General features: G+C 39.6%; 1 protein-coding gene across 1 annotated transcript in view; it reads right to left on the bottom strand.

The window, feature by feature from the left end:
- The window catches only part of DERL1 (derlin 1), a gene marked incomplete in the record, with an annotated part of 727,712 nt that extends 708,664 nt beyond the window's left edge, over positions 1-19,048 (bottom strand). The window contains 1 exon segment of the mRNA XM_044066574.1: positions 18,671-19,048. Coding sequence (XP_043922509.1) covers positions 18,671-18,823 — 153 coding nt within the window.
- Positions 19,049-19,269: the final 221 nt, after the last annotated feature.

A 19,269-nucleotide genomic window follows, 5' to 3' on the forward strand; every position in this document is an offset into this window, starting at 1 on the left:
GGTAGAATCTGTCATGTACTTGCTGTGCATCTTACATTTACCTGCCTTGTAAAATGATCTGTGTGGAGCTTTTCTCCCTGGGCCTCTGCTGAAAAAGGGTTTGTGCTCAGTCGGACATACCTGGTTAACAAATGTCAAAATAAAATAAGATAGAAAGTGGTGTCATTACGTTAACAAGTTATTATTCCCGTTACATCTAAATCTCTAGTTCCAGCTTTAATGTTTGATAAGGTGATCTTTATAGAGTTAAGGTGATCTTTATAGAGTTGTTTCTTATCATATCCATTTGAACATAGGTCACAAAATGTTGTTTATATATATATATATATATATATATATATATATATACATATATATATACACACACACACACACACACACACACACACACACACACACACACACACACACACACACAAATACCTCTTCAAATATTGAAGTTTAACCATCCTAAGAGGAACAATTGTCCCAGACTGACAGCCATACTTACAGACTTGAATTAACCTACAAGGAAGGTTATCCAAGCTAAGACGCATGGTACAGCCTGTGCTTCTACTAAGTGCTGTTTTTGTCTTATCTTTATTCCTCCCCCAAATTAGAAAAACACGAAGGTTTTCAGAAAACATTTCCTAGCCATTGTAAGTATTCTGCTTTTATGCCACTTATCAGACTGTCTCCATAGAGACAGGAGAACCAGATAAATGAGTGTTTGTTGAGGCAGCCATATATTTGCTAGAGGAAAACTTATATAGTCAATGTTCTTTTTTAATTTGCTTTCCCTTAAAAAACTGTCACTAGATCACAAGGGCTTTAATCCAGTGGTTCCCATATGCAAGAGTAAGAAAAAGCATATAAATTTTTCTTGTACAAAACTCTTTTGATCAGACTTTTGCAAACTGAACAAGAATAAGGAGGAGCACCTGTTTACTTTAGTATCCCTGTTACACCAGCATGTAGGCTACGTCATGTGTTATAAAATTACTACCATTAAGAAAATAAATTGTTTTATTTACAGTTAACTCTTTCTTTCCTCTTCGCCTCTCCTAAATGTTCTTCTAAACATTATGATGTGAAGTACGGTAAATGCTTTGGAGCCCCCCTACAAGTCAAAGTCCAAAATTTCTAGGTTTTCTTGTTCATGTTTCGCAAATATAATTAATGCTTTGTAATCCCAGATTTGTCAATTTCCAAGTTGCTGGTTTTAAGGTTTCACTGGCAGTCTCTCTCTCTCTCTATGGGCTTAATTACCAGAAGAACAAAAGGCAAAATCTCATTCTGTTTGATAGCTTACTCTCTGTTGGACAAACTTTTGTATTTCTGCATCAAAAACTGATTCTGACCCTCCAAATATTCTGAAATTAACTGGATACAACAGCTTGAATCTCATACCTGCTTCTCGACATGCCCCTATTAGTAAGTTCAAAAGACGATACTAGGCTATTGGCACAGAGGCCCCTTATAAGCCTAGCTAAGAATTTCACCCATGCTCCCACAAAGTCAACACCTGTTTTCCCTGTCCAGCAGGGACACAAGTGGGATCCCAGGGGTATATTTTCCGTTTCCCCATCCAGTCGTCCAGGTTTTTCTTAAAGAGGGCTAGTGAGGTACTCTGCTTGACATGAAGAGCAAGTCTATTCCACAGATGGGGGAATCGTTGGGACACAAATCTATCCTGCCAACAAGTTCTACTAATGTCACAGACCAGGTTGAGACCTTGCATGCAGGTTGCACTGGTGGAGTTTGACTTACAAATATGCAGCAACTCCATCAAGGCTGAGTCTGAAACAGCCTTGTATGCCAGACACAGGTCACCTCTGAGCAGTCTGTATAAAACTGAGTAGAGGGACAGGGCTTTTAGCCTATCTGTATAGGACAGGTGTCTTGAGACCCTGGATTTTCCTGGTTAAGAACCTCTGTGGTCTCTCTAGCCGCTACATGTGCTTGGCAAGGTACATGCCGAACAGGGCACTGTAGACTATAATGGGTCTGATAAGGGTGGAGTACAGGGATTTTATGACCTCCTTGTTCCTAGATGAAATACCCTTACTTATGAGGTGGGCCATGTAGAAAGCCTTCCGTACAACGGAGACAACAAGATGGTCAAGTCAAGGTTGCTATCAACCTGGGTACCCAAGTACCTCACAACTGATTGCTTGCTTAGTACATGGTTATCAATTTGATAATTAGTGGGGACACTATTTTCCCCAAAGGGGATAATGATGCATTTCTTGGCATTCAGTTTGAGGGCATGCTTCTGGCACCAGTCATTAATTTGGTTAAGTTCCTCTTGGAGAATGTCCACATCACTAGGACAATGACCAACTTGCAGTCATTTGCAAATTTGGTCAGCCACAGACCACTGGTTTTGACTAGCCCTCAGAAAAATTTGTCCCAAACATTAGAGGCCCCAAGACTGATCCTTGCGGTACGCCGCTTGTTACGAGTTTACTACTAGAGGTGGCTTCCCCTATATTGACTGAGTGGGTTCTATCAGTGAGCCAGTTAGCTACCCATCTGGTAACATATGGGTTGATGCCTGCTGGGAGAGTTATCTATTATGGCCAAGTGGGGAATAGTGTCAAAGGCTTTGGCTAAGTCAAAGTAGACGGTATGCACTGTCTTGCCCTCGTCCATGGCTTTGGTGACTGTTTCGAAACAGGAGGCCAAGTTTAAACAGCCATGATCATCCTTCGACAAACTGTGTGGGATCAAGAGTTCTCACACAATACCTTGCTTATAAGGTCCATGATAATGCATCCCATAGTTTTGCTGCCCAGGCTAGTTAGGCTGATTTGCCTATAATTTCCTGGGTCAGTGGATGCTCCACCTTTGTGCAGAAGGATGACGGTGGCTATCCTCCATTCTGCTGGGATGAAGCCGGTACACAGGCATTGCTTGAATATGATGCCTAGTGGTGCTGAGAGCTCTTGCCCAAGTTCATGCAGGACATAGCAAGGGATGTTATCTGGTCCCAAGCAGGCTGTATTTTTTGCCTTTCACAGGGCATTAATAACCTGCTCCCTGGTGATGAGTAGAGGGGGGTAGGTGCCGGGGATGTCCTGGTTTACTTATGGTGGGACAGGGGGTGAAGTTTTCACTGAACTTGTCTGCCAGCAGGTTGGCTATATCTATGGCATTTGTGTATGTGGTATTCTTGACCACCAATTCAGAGCAGATTTGGAAGTTACCTTCGAGACTGCGGACGTATGCAAAGAAGGCCTTGTGATTGTCCTTAGGGGATGTGGCCAATCTGGACTTGAAGTTAGCCTCAAGATGATTTCACTAGTGACCTTATTTGCTGGATCAGACAAAGGAGAGATTGCTTCCAACTTGGCACCTGCTCCTTCTTGGGCCTGGACAGCAATTTTTTTCCTTTTATTATACAGTTTGTTTACTGCTGCTGTCCCACCAGACAGGTTTACTCTTCCTTGAGGAAGATGATTTGGTCCTGTCAGGTATTGCTGAGTCCATGCAACTATATAGGTACTCATAGTTTTTTGATGTAGGCTTGGATATTAATTCTTGATTCAACTGAATGGATGGTGGGTGTGAAGCTGCTTGTACCTGCTCTTAGCAGGTTGTAGTCAGCTTTGGAAAGTTTTTTTTGTTTAACCTTGGCAAGGGAGGGGGGGGTGAGGGGAGATGGTTACTTCAAAAGTGATTGCTTTATTAGTAAAATGAATTTCCTTTTCTTCTACCTGGTGTACAGTGAGTAATTTTCCGCAAACACTCAGTTTCCCAGTTTTAGTACTTAGTCCATCTCTGACTAACAAATGGTAGCAAAGACATTATCATCAATGCTAAGAAATGCAGAATTGTACCCTTTGGGAAATTAACCAGCTAATTACCATGTTAGTATTACGCCCCTAAGTGTCAACCCAATGGTCAGGGATCTGGCTACAAATGTAGACAGTGGCCTTACCTTAGACTACCACAGGGCCACAATGGCAAGGAAGTCCTTTTATGTTGTGCAACTTGCATGGCATCCAGGTCCAAAGAGGTCATTATCCCACTGTACTCTGCCCTTATCAGACCAGAGTATAATGCTCCCTTTGGTATGTACCTGAACAGGCATATGCAGCAACTACAGTGACCTCAAAGGTTCCTTACAAAAAGGATACAAGGCATAACAATAACCTGCCTTAAGAAGAGCACCTTAAAGCCCTTTCCCTCTACTCAGTCTGACAGATTGCAAAGGGGTGATCTATACATAGCTTACAAGGCATCCGCAAACCCCAGACTTACAAATATCCTACATATTTGTAAGTCAAAGAGTACCAGAAATACAAGGTTTAAGGACCCGAATTTTGTCTACGACTTAAACAGAACATGCTATAGAGACAGATGCGTGTCCCAGAGACTACCCCTCCTAAGAACAGGCTTCCCATCCACATGGACCAGATCTATTACCCAGTTTAGCACAACCTAGACAAGTGGATGGGGAACAGGAAATTTACACCGGGCCTCGCACCCATGTCCCTTACAGACAGAGGTAGCTTATAAATACCTTGTCTTCAAAGATCTGCTTGGATGCAGGATGTCATTCTTTCAGAAAAACTTGGCTAGGCTTAGAAAGCCCCCCCTACCCCAGGTTGTTAACCTAGGTCACAGTCTATGAATCTATGTTCCTTCCAGTTTTTCTGGTACAGTGGAAATTCTCAGGTTTTCCCTATGTGCTCTGTCTTCTAATTGTATTATTTTTTTGAAACATCCCTTCTTGAGCAACCTCATACTCAGCCAGCCTTTTCTTCATTTTAACCTCTCATTTTTGCAGTCTTATCCTTTCATCTGAATACCTGTTTAAAGTTTCTTCCATTTTTCCAGCCTTTTGTTATTTGAGGCAATATACTCCTTCAGTGTTTTTTTTATTTTACTCAGCTCTGAGTACATTTGACTTTTTTCCTCTAGGTTACTAGACGTCATGTCTTGCACCAAAGCTGGAACTTGCACTGCTTTTTGTTGAGCAGCTGCAGAACTCTTCCCAGTCAGTGTTTTCTCCTCACCTTTTATTGATTTTCTTTCAGATTCTCTGAATTTTTTTTTTGCTGGCATCCAAGGAGTGCACTTACTAGCCAGTTATTGAAATTTACCCAAAAAGACAAGTTCACTGGCTGTCTTTTCCGAGTTTCTGTTTTCACACTGGAAGAGCTGAAATTAAGCTGTTACTGGGTATGCAGACATCTTGGAAGCCCCTCCCATTAAGGATGTTAATCAAAATGTTAACATGTGAACACATCTGACCTATATAAAATTTCAAAATGGGCTGTCACATCAGGCCTTTGCAGATTCCTAGCAGTATACCAAAAGGCTCTGTACTGGGGCCTCTTTTTGGACTGTTCTTCCCAGGTTTCAAATTAGGAAATTGGCTCTGAATAATTATATATGCTAATTATTGCAAGCTAGGCGACATAATTTCTGTGAGGCAAAAGTTCTCTAGGATGGTCTACAAAAAATACATCCTTCATGCAGTAGTAATGATTTCACTGTTTTTGAAGCTACATGATCTGACTGCTTTCCAACTTTCACTGTAGTTCTTTCCTGAGATTTGTGGGGGTAGGGGAGCCAGGTTCATTCATCCCCTCATCAGGATGAGGGCCCCATGACCAATTCATCCCCTGACTGGGTTGACAGCTGTGTTAGTCCATTTATTTTCCATAGAGCGGACTGTCTGGTGTGAGAGAGTGGGTGTTTTATGCCAGTCATATGGGATCCTCCCAAATACAACCGCTCTCCTTGGTGGCTGGTAACTATGTATTATGTTTTTCTATGGAGAGACCACGTTTTTTCCTGCTCACATGCCCAAATGGAGTGCACAGCATATAACCACACCAAACATTGACCAGATACCAGTTCCCGACACCTGCTCCACACTCCTGCATGGACTAGCAGATGTCTTCCTCTTCCCTGGATGGGAGCACTGGCATCACTCACTCACTCTCATCCTCCCTATCCCTCTCTTCAGTGCCTAGGCAGCTAAACATACTTGGTCTATGGAATAGTCAAGGTTTTATCTCCTGTATTCCACAGAGAAGTAATAGTTTTTGACTTTTAACTTCGGTAAATGTACCATTAGGAGACTTGGGAGCTAGGACAAGAGTTGCGATTATACAACAGGGACAAATTACCTTGTCATTAAAGCTGTAGAGATACTGTACAATGGCAGTATGACAGAAAAGCACATTGCAGCCCATCTTGTCATTTTCATAAGGTCACTGTACTGCTTTACAACTCACCAGTCATTCCCAGTACTGAATGCAGTTTTATTGCTTTTGGAATACCATCCTAAACAGTTTATTTGCTGTAAGACTAAAGAGATTAACACTGTCTGGCCTTTACTTAAGTGAACTGTTAACCATTTGCAGACAGGGCTACCCTGTTTCTTTAATGCTTTTAATCTATATTCTATTGCATTCCAATATGTACAGTCCACTGGCCTGTAAACAAACTAAAAATTCACACTTCTACTCCTTTGAGTCTTGTATTGAAGATGCGCACTCTACCATTTAGCATCCTGCATTTGGGCTGGTTGTATGTTAATCAGAATTCTCTAGAACTGCACCAGAGGTATAAATACACTCCCTTTACCACTCTTCACTGAAGATAAACTCTGCAGATAATCCCTGTAAAATACTTCTTAGAGATAGCCACGCAAAGTGTGTAGAGATCTGGGTGGACCTCTTGTGCAGTAATGCATACAAAACAGTCAAGAAAGAAGACTGAAATGTTCAAGTATTCCCCACTTTATTATAAATTAACTACAGCATTTGCTACAGGTATCTGTTATAATGGTATTTAAATGTGGACCATGAAACAGTGAATGCACAAATTATCCAGAACTTTAAACTGCCAATCACAAAGTTTACATTATGACTCTAAACACAACAACTGACTGAACTTCACAAATGGTATTATACCATCATCATTACCTTAAATAAATGAAATGGACTGGTCTGCATTTTAAGAAAGATTTACAAAAAATTCTTACATCTTCTAAGCAAATGCAAGTTTCTCTACATCAGTGGTGTACAACCTTTCAAAAGACAGGAATTTACACCGTGAATAATCCCAGCACTAGTCAGCAACAAAAAAGCCACATGACGGTGACACCAGTCAGTATAAATCATAAATATGGGCAATACAGTTGCTTGTCAGTTAATTTACAACATAAATATCTTACGGAACACAAGTTGGGGCATCCATGTTATACATGCATGACAGAGATTTCACAAGTAGATTAATGAGGAAAATGAAAATGAACTAATAGAGAACGGACCATTATGTAGCAAGAAAAGCACATTTTACTGAAAGAGTCACTGCATACATACATTATAAACGTTATAATTTACTTGTCACTTAAAACGAATAGACCAGTATATAGATCTGAAAGAGCATTTAATTGAATAAAAAGTGTGTACAAATGGGTAATTTGACTTTTCTTGGTTACATGTTCAGAAACAGAACTTTCCTACAACTGCAGAGCCTCAGTAAGATGACTGCATTTAAAACAAACCACTTCTTCTTAGCCATACATACTTTGTTATACAGCACTAGAGCTGTGAAACACTGGTATACAGCACTAGAGCTATGAAACACTGGCTTAAAAATGCTATCAACAAAGGACTGCATTCTAGTCCAGCAGAGGCATACAGTGGATATAAAGTGTACACACCCTGTAAAATGCCAGGTTTTTGTGATATAAAAAATGAAACCACAATAAATCATTTCAAAACTTTTCCCACCTTTAATGGGACCTATAACCTGTACAATTCAATTGAAAAACAAACAAATCTGTTAGGGGGAAAAATATAGAAAACTCACAATAAGCTGGTTGCATAAGTGTGCACACCCTTAAACTAATACTTTGTTGAAGAACCTTTTGATTTAATTGCAACATTCAGTCTTCTTGGGTACACATCTGCCATCAATTAGAGACTCTGATTAACCCCAAATAAAGTTCAGCTGTTCTAGTAGGATTTTCCTAACATTTACTCAGTTGCCTGCTACAGCAAAAGCCATGGTTCGCAGAGAGCTTACAAAGAATCAAAGGTATCTCACTGTTGAAAGGCATCAGTCAGGAGAAGGGTACAAAAAAATTTCCACAGCATTGACTACACCATGGCACACAGTGAAGACAGTCATCAAAAAGTGGAGAAAATATGGGACAACAGTGACGTTGCAAAGAATTGGACGTCCCTCCAAAATTGATGAAAAGACAAGACGAAAACTGGTCAGAGAGGCTGCCAAGAGACCTACAGCAACACTGAAGAAGCTGCAGGAATTTCTGGCAAGTACTGGTTGTGTACTACATGCGACAACAATCTCCTGTATTATCCATTATGTCAAGGCTATGGGGTAGGGTTGCAAGACGGAAGCCTTTTCTTACACAGAAAAACATCCAGGCCCGGCTAAAATTTGCAAAACAATACATCAAGTCTCCCACAAGCATGTGGAAAAATGTGTTATGGTCTTACGAAACCAAGTTTGAACTTTTTGGCCACAATTCCAAAAGGTACGTTTGGCTCAAAAACAACACTTCACATCACCAAGCGAACACCATCTGTACGGTGAAGCATGGAGGTGGCGGTATCATGCTTTGGGGTTGCTTTTCTTCAGCTGGAACTAGGGCTTTAGTCAAGGTGGAGGGAATTATGAAAAGTTCCAAATACCAGTCACTTTTGGCCCAAAACCTTCAAGCGTTTGCTAGAAAGATGAAGATGAAGAGGAATTTCACCTTACAACATGATAATGATCCCAAGCATACATCCTAATCAACAAAAGAATGGCTTTACCAGAAGAAAATTAAAGTTTTGGAATGGCCCAGCCGGAGCCCAGACCTAAATCCAATAGCAAATCTGTAGGGTGACCTGAAGAGGGCTGTGCACAAGAGATACCTTCACAATCTGACAGATTTGGAGCACTTTTGTAAAGAATAGTGGCAAATATTGCCAAGCCAAGATGTGCCATGCTGATAGACTCCTACCCAAGAAGACTGAATGCTGTAATTAAATCAAAAGGTGCTTCAACTAAGTATTAGTTTAAGGGTGTGCACACTTATGCAACCAGCTTATTGTATGTTTTGATTTTTTTATATATTATTCCCCAGACAGATCATTTGAATTGTACAGGTTATAGGTCACATTAAAGGTGGAAAAAGTTTTGAAATTATTTATTATGGTCTCATTTTTTATATCACAAAAACCTGGCATTTTAACAGGGATGTATAAACTTTTTATATCCACTGTATATCTAACAAGAAGTTTACCAAAAAAAAAATTATTGTAAAAAATGTGTGATTTTTGTCTTTATGTGTCAGCATACCCCCTTTTGATTCCGTGTTTGTTTAATCTGTGTATTCTAGTTTCCTCCCATCTCCCAAACAATAAGCTGCCTGGCTGTGTTGCACTTTTGCTTACTCTTTTGGCTGAGTTATGGCTGAAAACTCTGAAAGACCATTTCACTTAAACCATACGAAATGAAAAAGTAACCCGACAACATTAGTACAGCAAAAAGACTATGTAAATACAAAAGCAAGCTATATGTTTTAGGTTTTCTGGGAAAATACAAAAGATCTCTAAAATTGACAAATAGCCTACCTTTACAGTTATAAGAATAGGCAAACATGCACAAACTGCACACAAACATGCACAAATTGCACTTTTATACCAATAAGACAGTTTTATTTTAATATATAAATAAATTTAGAAATTATAGGTTTCAAAATATGTCATATCTGTAAAGGATTTGATGTTGCTTTAATTTTCTCAGATATACATTTTTTACTTGATCGCAACTTTTGATTAATTACAGCAATTTTTGATTAGTTATTACAAAATTCAAATTGCAAACCCTACTGACCACTTAAAGTCCAACAGACACACAGAGTGCTAATGTGTATAAAAACATTAATACATTGTAAGCAATTAAAAGAAATTTACTTGCTATGTAAAGAAAAACAGATAAGGGCCAAGGAGAAAGGAAAGGTAAAAAAACTCTGTTTATGTGCTTTTGAAGTGCATTTACTGCTAGTCTACAACTGTACAACATAAGTCTGAGCTGAGATTTGAGAGATGGGTGGTAGGAAGCAGGCCAGCTTCTTGCTCCTGGGAAGCACTGCTCTCTCCCTATTGTTAGCACCCTCCTCCCCTTCGGCATCTCCTTTGAGCCTGCTGTTGCTGTCCACCGAGGGGGAGCCTCGTTTGGTAAACTGGATTCTGTTTGGCTTTATTGGTGCTAAGCTCCATGACAGTGTGGGCTCAGCTGGCTCAAAGTAACACTAGTTGATACACTACCCAATGTTCCTACTAGGTGTCACCCTTGTGGTGAGCCACAGCCACCTCCTTACCCCCCATGATGAGTGAACTGGCAACATCCACTCACTCTCACCCCTACCCCCACCAGATCACTTCTGTTGCATAGGAAGGGCTTTATCCCTCTATGTTATGGTGCTGGTCTCCTTCAAAAAGGAGGTTAGCAAACATGTCTTCCCAGTTAAAGCTTTTCACTCTGCCCATATGTAAGCACCATAGACAGAAATTAAAGACATAAAATATATGTAGTACAACTATCGCAACAAAGGTTTCACATACTTAAGTTTCACTTGTTTCTGCAAGTGATGTATTCAGATACTTTGGGATATAGGAGGAGCCTACCATCTTCTCTTTCACACACACAGCAGATCTACATGAAAAAGTGTTGACACAAACTAAATCTGCATAGCCTTAAGCCAACACGGTTTAAAAAAAAAAATGGACAGTGAATTAATACTTATTGACTCCCATTATTTTCTCTAGGGCACCTAATAAAATATGTAGGTTTATAACACTGTCTAACAGAAAGGAAGACAACCAAGTTACTCTGAAATGCAGTTCCTGACTTCTATAGTCCATATAGTCCTACTACTTATTCTGATCTTCTTCACGGTGACCACTGTACACAACTTTTTCAAAATGAAGAAAAAATAAAGCAGTTACTTTAGAACACCTAGTTTCCCCTACAGATAACTAAACTTATATTGCAAGACAGGACCATTTCTCTTGAATATGGTATTTTCCCTTAGAAGTATCAGTGACCAAATAATATTTAGTAGATTAATCTTACAAATATAGGTGCTTCACTGATGCAAGCTAACATTACTTAGATTAATTAACACAATGTGTTTTCTTATTCTATTTTTGCATTTGCTAGATAATTACAGTGTTGTAGGAAGTGTAGAGTAGAACAGCTTGCTGAATTCATACCCTGGTCAGTTTACGCCAGTTCTTTTACTGTTAAACATTATTTCACTACATACCTTCACTGTTGTGGTTGCTGCACAGCTTGCATTACATTTAGTTATTCTAAAACTGTTAAATTAGAGTTTCAATTTGGGTTTTAGCTGGTCCTGTCCTAGTACAAAGTTGTACTTCACTGCTAGCAAAAATGGTGCATAGCTGTGGCACTACAGGATGATGACAGTCCTATATGGCCCTATAGGATTCCTCCACACATTGAGGGTTGGGAGATGGAAACAAGCTATGATAACAAATATGGCACGGACAGAATAGGGGTCCATGTGCATTTGATGGCTACCTACAAAGGGAGCAGTTCCTCCATGTCACACATTCCATAGCTACTAAAGTTGCATACCTAGTAGAAACTGCGATGCAAATTCTCTACTGACCTGCGGTAGAACTGGTGGGAGCGACTGCACTGTATAGGGATGCTGCCTTCATGTTTAAAGGTTTACAGTATATCAGTCATGCAGAACCCCTGGATAAGGAGGTCTAGTACTGCAGCAGTTGTGTTTCTGACTCACAGCACTCAATTCTCCACTACAGTTCGTATTACTAAGCAATAGGCCTTCCATGCATATGTACATTTGCCCTTTGTCTGCATAATTTTTAGTTGGATCTCAAACTTCCCCCTGCATACCAAACAGATGCAAACAGCCAATTGAGGATCTTCTAAAATCCCCACAGATGTGGGCTAGCATCACACTTAGTTATATGTTTGGTTTTCTACCTTGGCCATTGCCTGCCAGAGAGGGTCTAACCCCCAACCACACACACACCTTGAAACAGAGACAAAATGGAAGGAGAGACTTTGACATTTATAAAAACTATAACTGATAAGTACATTATGCATGCCCATGTTGTATTGCAGGCAAAACAAAAACATATATAGGATGAACAGCATCATGCTGTAGCATTTAATAAAACAAGTTGTTCATAGATATATACTAGGTGAATGACCACCACGGCCTTTATAAGCAGAGCCATGCAATCCACCCCAATTGTGTCCCTACATATCATGAGCGTTTATTAGTTTAGTTAGGAAATTTCTAGAGGTTATGTAGGAGCATTATGACACTTTGGCTATTACTGTCTGCCTCTGTTTACAGAGACATGAGGACCAAACCTGTAGTGAATTTTCGTTTTTTCATCCATTAGTCAACGTTACACAAACAGGATTTAGGGATAGACTCTCACATGGATGGGGAGCCTTGTTCCAAAGCATGGGGATCCTCTGAAACATCTGTCACATCAACATGTCATGCAAGTCATAAGACAAAATTTAAATTGTTGGATCTAGTGGTTCTGATGCTGTTTGTTTTACAGATGTGCAAAAGGTTCTTTAGTGCTGGATTCAAAGATGCCTTGTATACAAGGCCTAGATCTCTTCTCACTAACCTACAGGAGACGAGAGCGCAGAGAGATGGCTTTAAGATGATCCATATAGGACAATGTGTTTATACCCGGGATTTTCTTGTTAAGGAACCTTTGTGGGCATTCCAACTGTCACACATGTCTCGTCAGGTACATGTCAAAAGGGGGCATTATACTCAATGATGGGTCTGATAAGGGATGAATAAAGTTGCACTATGACTTCCTTGGATCTGGAAGCCATACCCTTACTTACAAGTTGGCAACATAGAATGAATTTCTTACTACCTTGGCCACATATAGGACAAAGGCCAGATCACTGTCTACATATGTTCCCTGATCCTGGACTACCGACTCAACTCTAAGGGGCGTCGTATCAATAAAGTAATTAGCTTGCGTGACAGTTTTCCCCAAAATAAATATGCAAATAAAGCACAGATAGAAATGTTTATCCTTTTTGTATCAAATCCTTACAAAAGAAAATGCACCAAGTGTTTTGCCAGCTTTCAAAGTCATAAAGCACTTAGCAAGAGCTTTCAGAAAGGCAGTAACATACTCTCTTAGGATCATAGGAAGTTGCTAGGTTATTGGCCCGGAGGCCCTTACAAGCCTAGCCAAGAATTTAGCCCATATTCCAACAAATCAGCACCCTATGCCACTGTCCAGCAGGGACACAGGTGGAATCCCAGGGGTGTATTTTCTGTTCTCCATCCAGTTATCCAGGTTGTGCTTAAAAAAAATTTAATGAGGTACTCTTTATGTTACAGAAAGTCAGGGACACATTACTTGCACAGACAGCAGGCAGAGCCAAATCGGTTTTTAATTCTGATGCGGTTTGCTGGTCGGTACTGGCAAATTTAACTGCCTGGCGTGACACCTTACCTTAACAAATGAACCAAGGGGTGCTTAACATTTGTTAAGATCAGGTCTCGCGCTACAGAAGTGCTGAGCTGATTTGTTTTTTCCAGATACTGGAGTGTAATCACCACACTCCGTGCATCGCATTGTTAGCATTAAAATGTTGCTACTAATTTGCATTCAAAAGCAACTACTAATGCAATGATTGGTTTTCAAGCATACAATTAAAATCTGAACCTCTCTGGTCTCATACTGCATGATATGCCACTGTAAATAAATGCTTTCTTAAATGATTACAAACCGCTTATAAAGTGCCTTTTTAACATCATTTTAGTAGCATAAACATGCTAGTAAATGTTTCTCAAGTCTTTCCTACATAAAAACTTTCAAAGGTAGAATAAATAGCAATATACACTACCTTAGAACTAAAAACTGAAACGGCTGTTGATAGCAATTTTTTTGTAAGCAGTGGTAATATTTATGACTTAGCCTTCTGGGCTTGGGAAATCTCAATTTATCTTCTTCAGAAAGAGAAGAGAAAGGAATATTATAATGGCCAAATTACAATACACCCTTCAAGTTATAGCTTCGGATTCAAAAGAAAAACATACTTCCCTTCAAATTACATCTAACAAAAATGTCTTTTCATCTCCTTTGCTCCTATAGCTAATCATTGCTCTATGCTTCCAAAACCTAACCAACTACCAATCTAACAGCCAGCCATACTACTTCTTGTTACCATTTTTTTCACACTCTTGAATCTAAACTCTTACTTATCTAGCATGTTATTTCGCATTAAGAGAAAGAATATATAAATCGGAAACCTCACTGAGGCCCAACTCTCCCCTCAAAGTGCAGTAATCACAGCTTCTCAGTTTTAGGCCCTAAAATCTTGGAATTTTTTCTAATAAATATTAGAAACTTCTTATGCTTTCTAAACAAGTACAAAAAAATCTCCAAAGATAAAATGTCAGTGCTTCTCTAAAAATCATTTGACTTTTTCACAACCTTTTATTACTCACTACACTGTTATCATTTTTGACTTTTCTGACTACTCAGGTATTTATGTAGCATAACATTTTCATACTTTTCTGATTACTCAGGTATTTATGTAGCATAACATTTTCATACTTTCCCTACTTATTCCCTTTTTTCTTTCTCATCTCCTTTCTTGCTGTCTTTACCGTTCTCATCCCGTCTCTTTATACCTTTGCACTTCTGAAAAAAATTGGTTATTCATGTTATGGTTCCATCATTGTTTTTCCCATGCTAAGCCTGAAACCGGTCATCAGTGATCTACCAGGGCTAACCACATCTAAATAAACAAATACACAAATGTATATACTATACTTAAATATTAATTTTGTTCTTTCATTGTAAAGGAATTTCACTAGTATTTTCTAACCATTTCAAAGTAAACATTCCTGTATTGATGAAACCAACAGCTTGACATAAATGCTTAACAAAATCAGTGCTTCTTAATATTAAAAAAGTGTCCATGTTACTAGTTAAAACCAATTCTGTCTTGAAATCTAGTAACATTAGTACCAAACACACTACAGCAAAAGCCAATATGGAAATTGGTATAAATATACAGGATAATGATCCTGCCTTTGATTATAACCAGACTGCTATGTGAGAGGTGAACCTTGACATCCATGTCACAAGCACATAAGCTGGGTTATGATAAGGAAAAACACAATCATAACTTTTGTATGTATGGAGTTTTATTTTGTTCCATGAACTACAAAAGTTGGAGAAATGTGTTTTCCAACTTAGACAGGAGTAAGCAAGCTGCTACCACAGAACAGCAGTGAAAAGTTGTTTTAACACAAAAAAGCTTTGGGAATATGTTTTAACAATTCAAACTGCTATTTCACTCTGAGTTTCTAACTGTGTCTGAATGGAGTGCTTTGTTTTCCCAGCTTCCTGAGGCCCTTCTGTGGTGGCTACTGGTTGCAACATTTTAGGAGACTAGAGCCTAACAAAAATTTTCCATATATATATCTTTCTAGCATCTGAAAGGTGTTTAACAAGCCTATATTTTAGGTACATAGGTGAATATTAGGTTATTTTCCCTGAAGAGCCACTTTGAAATTAGCTAAGTACCTGGGAACAGAGTCAAATTTTGTACCTTGTGTCTATGAGGTGAAGATCTTAACCATTATGCCAAAATCATCCCCCCTTTTTCCTGATTTCAGAGATTAATCCTGGCACTCAGCGCATTATTTTATAGTAGGGAGGGGTCCTGATTTCCTTGGGAAGGTGATTATAGGTTGAGAGTTCGTAGCATGAGAAGGCTTTTCATCTACTGTCTTCTGGAACACTGGGAGGATAAGAAGGATTCCGTCATCAGTACTGTCTCTTAGTAGGCAAAAATGTTCTCTGAGTAGTAATCTGGACCCAAGAGGAGGACAATATCATAGATTCATAGGAGTGTATTATGCTAATGGCCCTGGAGCCTTTACAAGCCTAGCCCATAGGATTATCCTGGCATCGTGCCACCTGACCTTAGTTCCCAGTGCCTCTGTCGACTAAAGCCACTGGAGTGAACCCTGGGGTTAATTTTCTATTTTCCATCCACTCATCAAGATTACTCTTGAAGAGGGCCAGTGAGGTGCTCTGCTTGACATGTATGGGAAGTCTATTCCATAGCATGGGCAGTCTCTAGGTTAAGAACATGTCCATCCAGCATGTTCTGTTGATTGTGGTAATGAGGTTGATGTCTCTGGAGTGTGTGGTCCGGAGGGATTGGGATTTCTTTAGATGTAGCATTTCTAATAGAGCTGGATCAGACATGGCTCTGTAAATCAAGCACAGATCGTCTCCAAGTAGGCAATATGAGACAGAGAATAGAAGTTTTTTTAGTCTGTCCATATAGGACAAATGTTTAAGGCCTAGGATCCTTCTTGTGAGGTACGTTTAAGACCTAGGATCCTCTTTGTGAGGTACTTTTGCGGCCTCCCCAGTTGTTGCAAGTGTTGAGTGAGGTACATGCCAAATGGGGCATTGTACTCATTCACTGGCCTAATGAGGGAAGAGTAGAGGGAGACAATAACTTCTTTCTTCCTGGGTGTAAAACCCTTAGTAATGCGACGTGCCACATAGAAGGACTTTCTGACCACAGTGGCAGTATGGTGGTCAAGAGAGGTTGCTGTCAGCCTGTGTTCCCAGATCTCTTACAGCGCCTTCTGTGTTCAGTGGACTACCATCGATGTGGTAATTAATGGGAACCAGGTTTTTCCCATAGTCTCAGTATTTTGAAATTGAGGCAGCTCAAGAGGAAAGAGGACCTATCCACTATAACAAGCCATTTAACACCTTTTATGTGGTTACAATGGTGCATATGTGATTCTACTGCTGTAGTCTGCATATTATAAGAAGAGTGAAATGTCAGGACAGGTAGGAAGTACTCAGTTTTAGGGAGTAGTACGTTCTTGGCAATAGTTAAAATCAAGATTTGGAAGTTAGCAAGTGACAGATCTTATAGCAAGAATTTTTCATAAATTCATTCTACGAACTACCCAAAAAGAACAAATGGGGATACTTGGGATTAACATGACTAGGCTTGTAAAGGCTCTAGGGCCACTAGCCTAATAACCCTCCTATGAACCTATTAAGTGAGAGACTGTTCAGTAACAAAAGGGATAATGTTGTCTTGCATGTCACTGAGTAAACTGGGTTTTAGGTTTTCAGACAAAGGCATGGGTATATGGTCAGATTGCTGAGAAGAGTGTTTAGGCATGAGAATTGCAGGGTTAAACTTTAATACGTTTAACTGGCATTGGATACTTACAACACGTGACGTGAGAGTAACACGTTCGCATTCTAGAAACTCAGATACGCAAGCAGGTTACTGCTCTTTCATGCTATAAATTATCAAATTCTCATGTGATAAGTTAGTTTGGTGACTGCACCTTTGAGACGTTTTCGTGTGTTTGCCTGAGACACTTTACAGGCTTGTATATGCATTTCTACTGCCCTCAGATCAATGAATGACCGCAGCGCTAAACCTCTTACTTACAAAATCGGAGAGGATCCAGAAATAACGGACACTTTCTAGTTAGGATGACTATTTATTTATTTTAAGTAACAGGCTAAGGGTTGTTTGCATTTCTGTGCTGGTTGCTTATATGTTTGGGCAGTTTTTCTGCCTGAAATTTGGAAATTATATTTTTACAGTAATTCTTGTGCTTGCCGAGTGTTTTACAAGGGCTTTCATGATTGGGAACCAACCGGTATTGCCCTGAAAAATATGTAAGTACTGAAATGTGCATTAGCTTCTGAAACTCAAGAAAATCTTTAAAGTTTAATTCTCATTACATTTATCATACCACTTTTAGGAATGAGACAGCAAAATTTTGAGCTAAGCTCAGGAACAGGTGAGAGGCAGATAAAAGGTGCCCTGTTACCCAACTCCGCAATTTTGTTTTTTACATCGGAGTGACCGGTTATGAATTAGCATACAAGTGTACATAACTTTCTGGCATTCTTGCATAGTCCTCAGTTCACGAGTTGTTAGGTTTACAACGTTATTTCTGACGTGTTTGTTACGCAGGTACCAATGCTGAACTTATGTCACATAACGTGAGAAATTAGTGAAAACGCAAACATTTGCCAACAACGGGAGGGGGGGCTAAACGCAGTCCAATAACCATTGGGTAACAAGTAAGCCAGTCAATGAAACGAATTACGTCAACGTCCACCTCGCAGGCCTCAATTGTAAATAAAGCCTTGCACATCATAATTAATACAGAAACTTAAAAGTAATACAGACTTTTATAGTACATCAGCTGCAAAGTCGCAAAACACAAGACATACATACGCCTTACCCACGTGAAATACGATGCCTTACACTTGCTGAAAAAAGTGTGCCATTTGTCAACTCACAACCACAGATTTTCTTGCTATACCCACTTTCACTACAACCCATTCTGCACCAAATTATGGAAGGAAATAAATGAAACCAAGAAAAAACTTCACCCATCAACGCCAAGCAGTACGGTTTGCAATACAGTACAACTATAAACAATACGGCATTGTGAGACAAGTACCCAAAATACTGAATAATACATGTAAAGTAACTGATGGAATTCCTAACTCTCAGATATCTTCTTTTTTGTTTGTTTGTTTTTTATATCAGAAAGAATAAAAAACTACACAACACTCACCTGGAATCTGTGAATGAATGCTTCTGGCCACAGCACCAAGTACATAGGATTGATCAATCCCAGTCTACCAATCAAAGGTACAATAATTGAACCCGCAAACCAGTACCTAGTGATAAGGGGTATACTCTTAAACCAGTCCCCTATATCCGACATGTTGCCGGCACGTTCTCTTTCACTTTGTAAGCTCCAATACTACAAAGTAAACTAAAATACTACTTAGTAATTGCGGCTCTCGTGCTGTCCACCAGACTCGGTAACGTTTAATGCACCACAGATCAACGCTATTTCACGCCTTTACTACTAAGTCATCTGGCTACTCTTGACGTGTCTTTTCACCACTTGACTATGCAGGATACTTCCTGCTCATTAATTATGTACACGGTATGGTGTGGCACTGCTGTTGTAAGGTAGGAGAAAATAGAAAATGACAATCTGGATCCTCCCCTAGTTTGTTGAATATATTTCTATCACTATGGGTATGGTTCGTGACTTCGGTAAAAAGGAGACTATAACTGCTGAACATCAGCGGCTTTAGTAATGCTGCATCTGGTGAAAAACTCAGACTTATTAGTGACAGATGATAGTTGTCCCACTCAACA

The sequence above is a fragment of the Protopterus annectens genome, chromosome 3.part1 (genome assembly GCF_019279795.1).
Source record: "Protopterus annectens isolate FY-2018-M chromosome 3.part1, PAN1.0, whole genome shotgun sequence".
Taxonomy (NCBI): Eukaryota; Metazoa; Chordata; order Ceratodontiformes; family Protopteridae; genus Protopterus; species Protopterus annectens.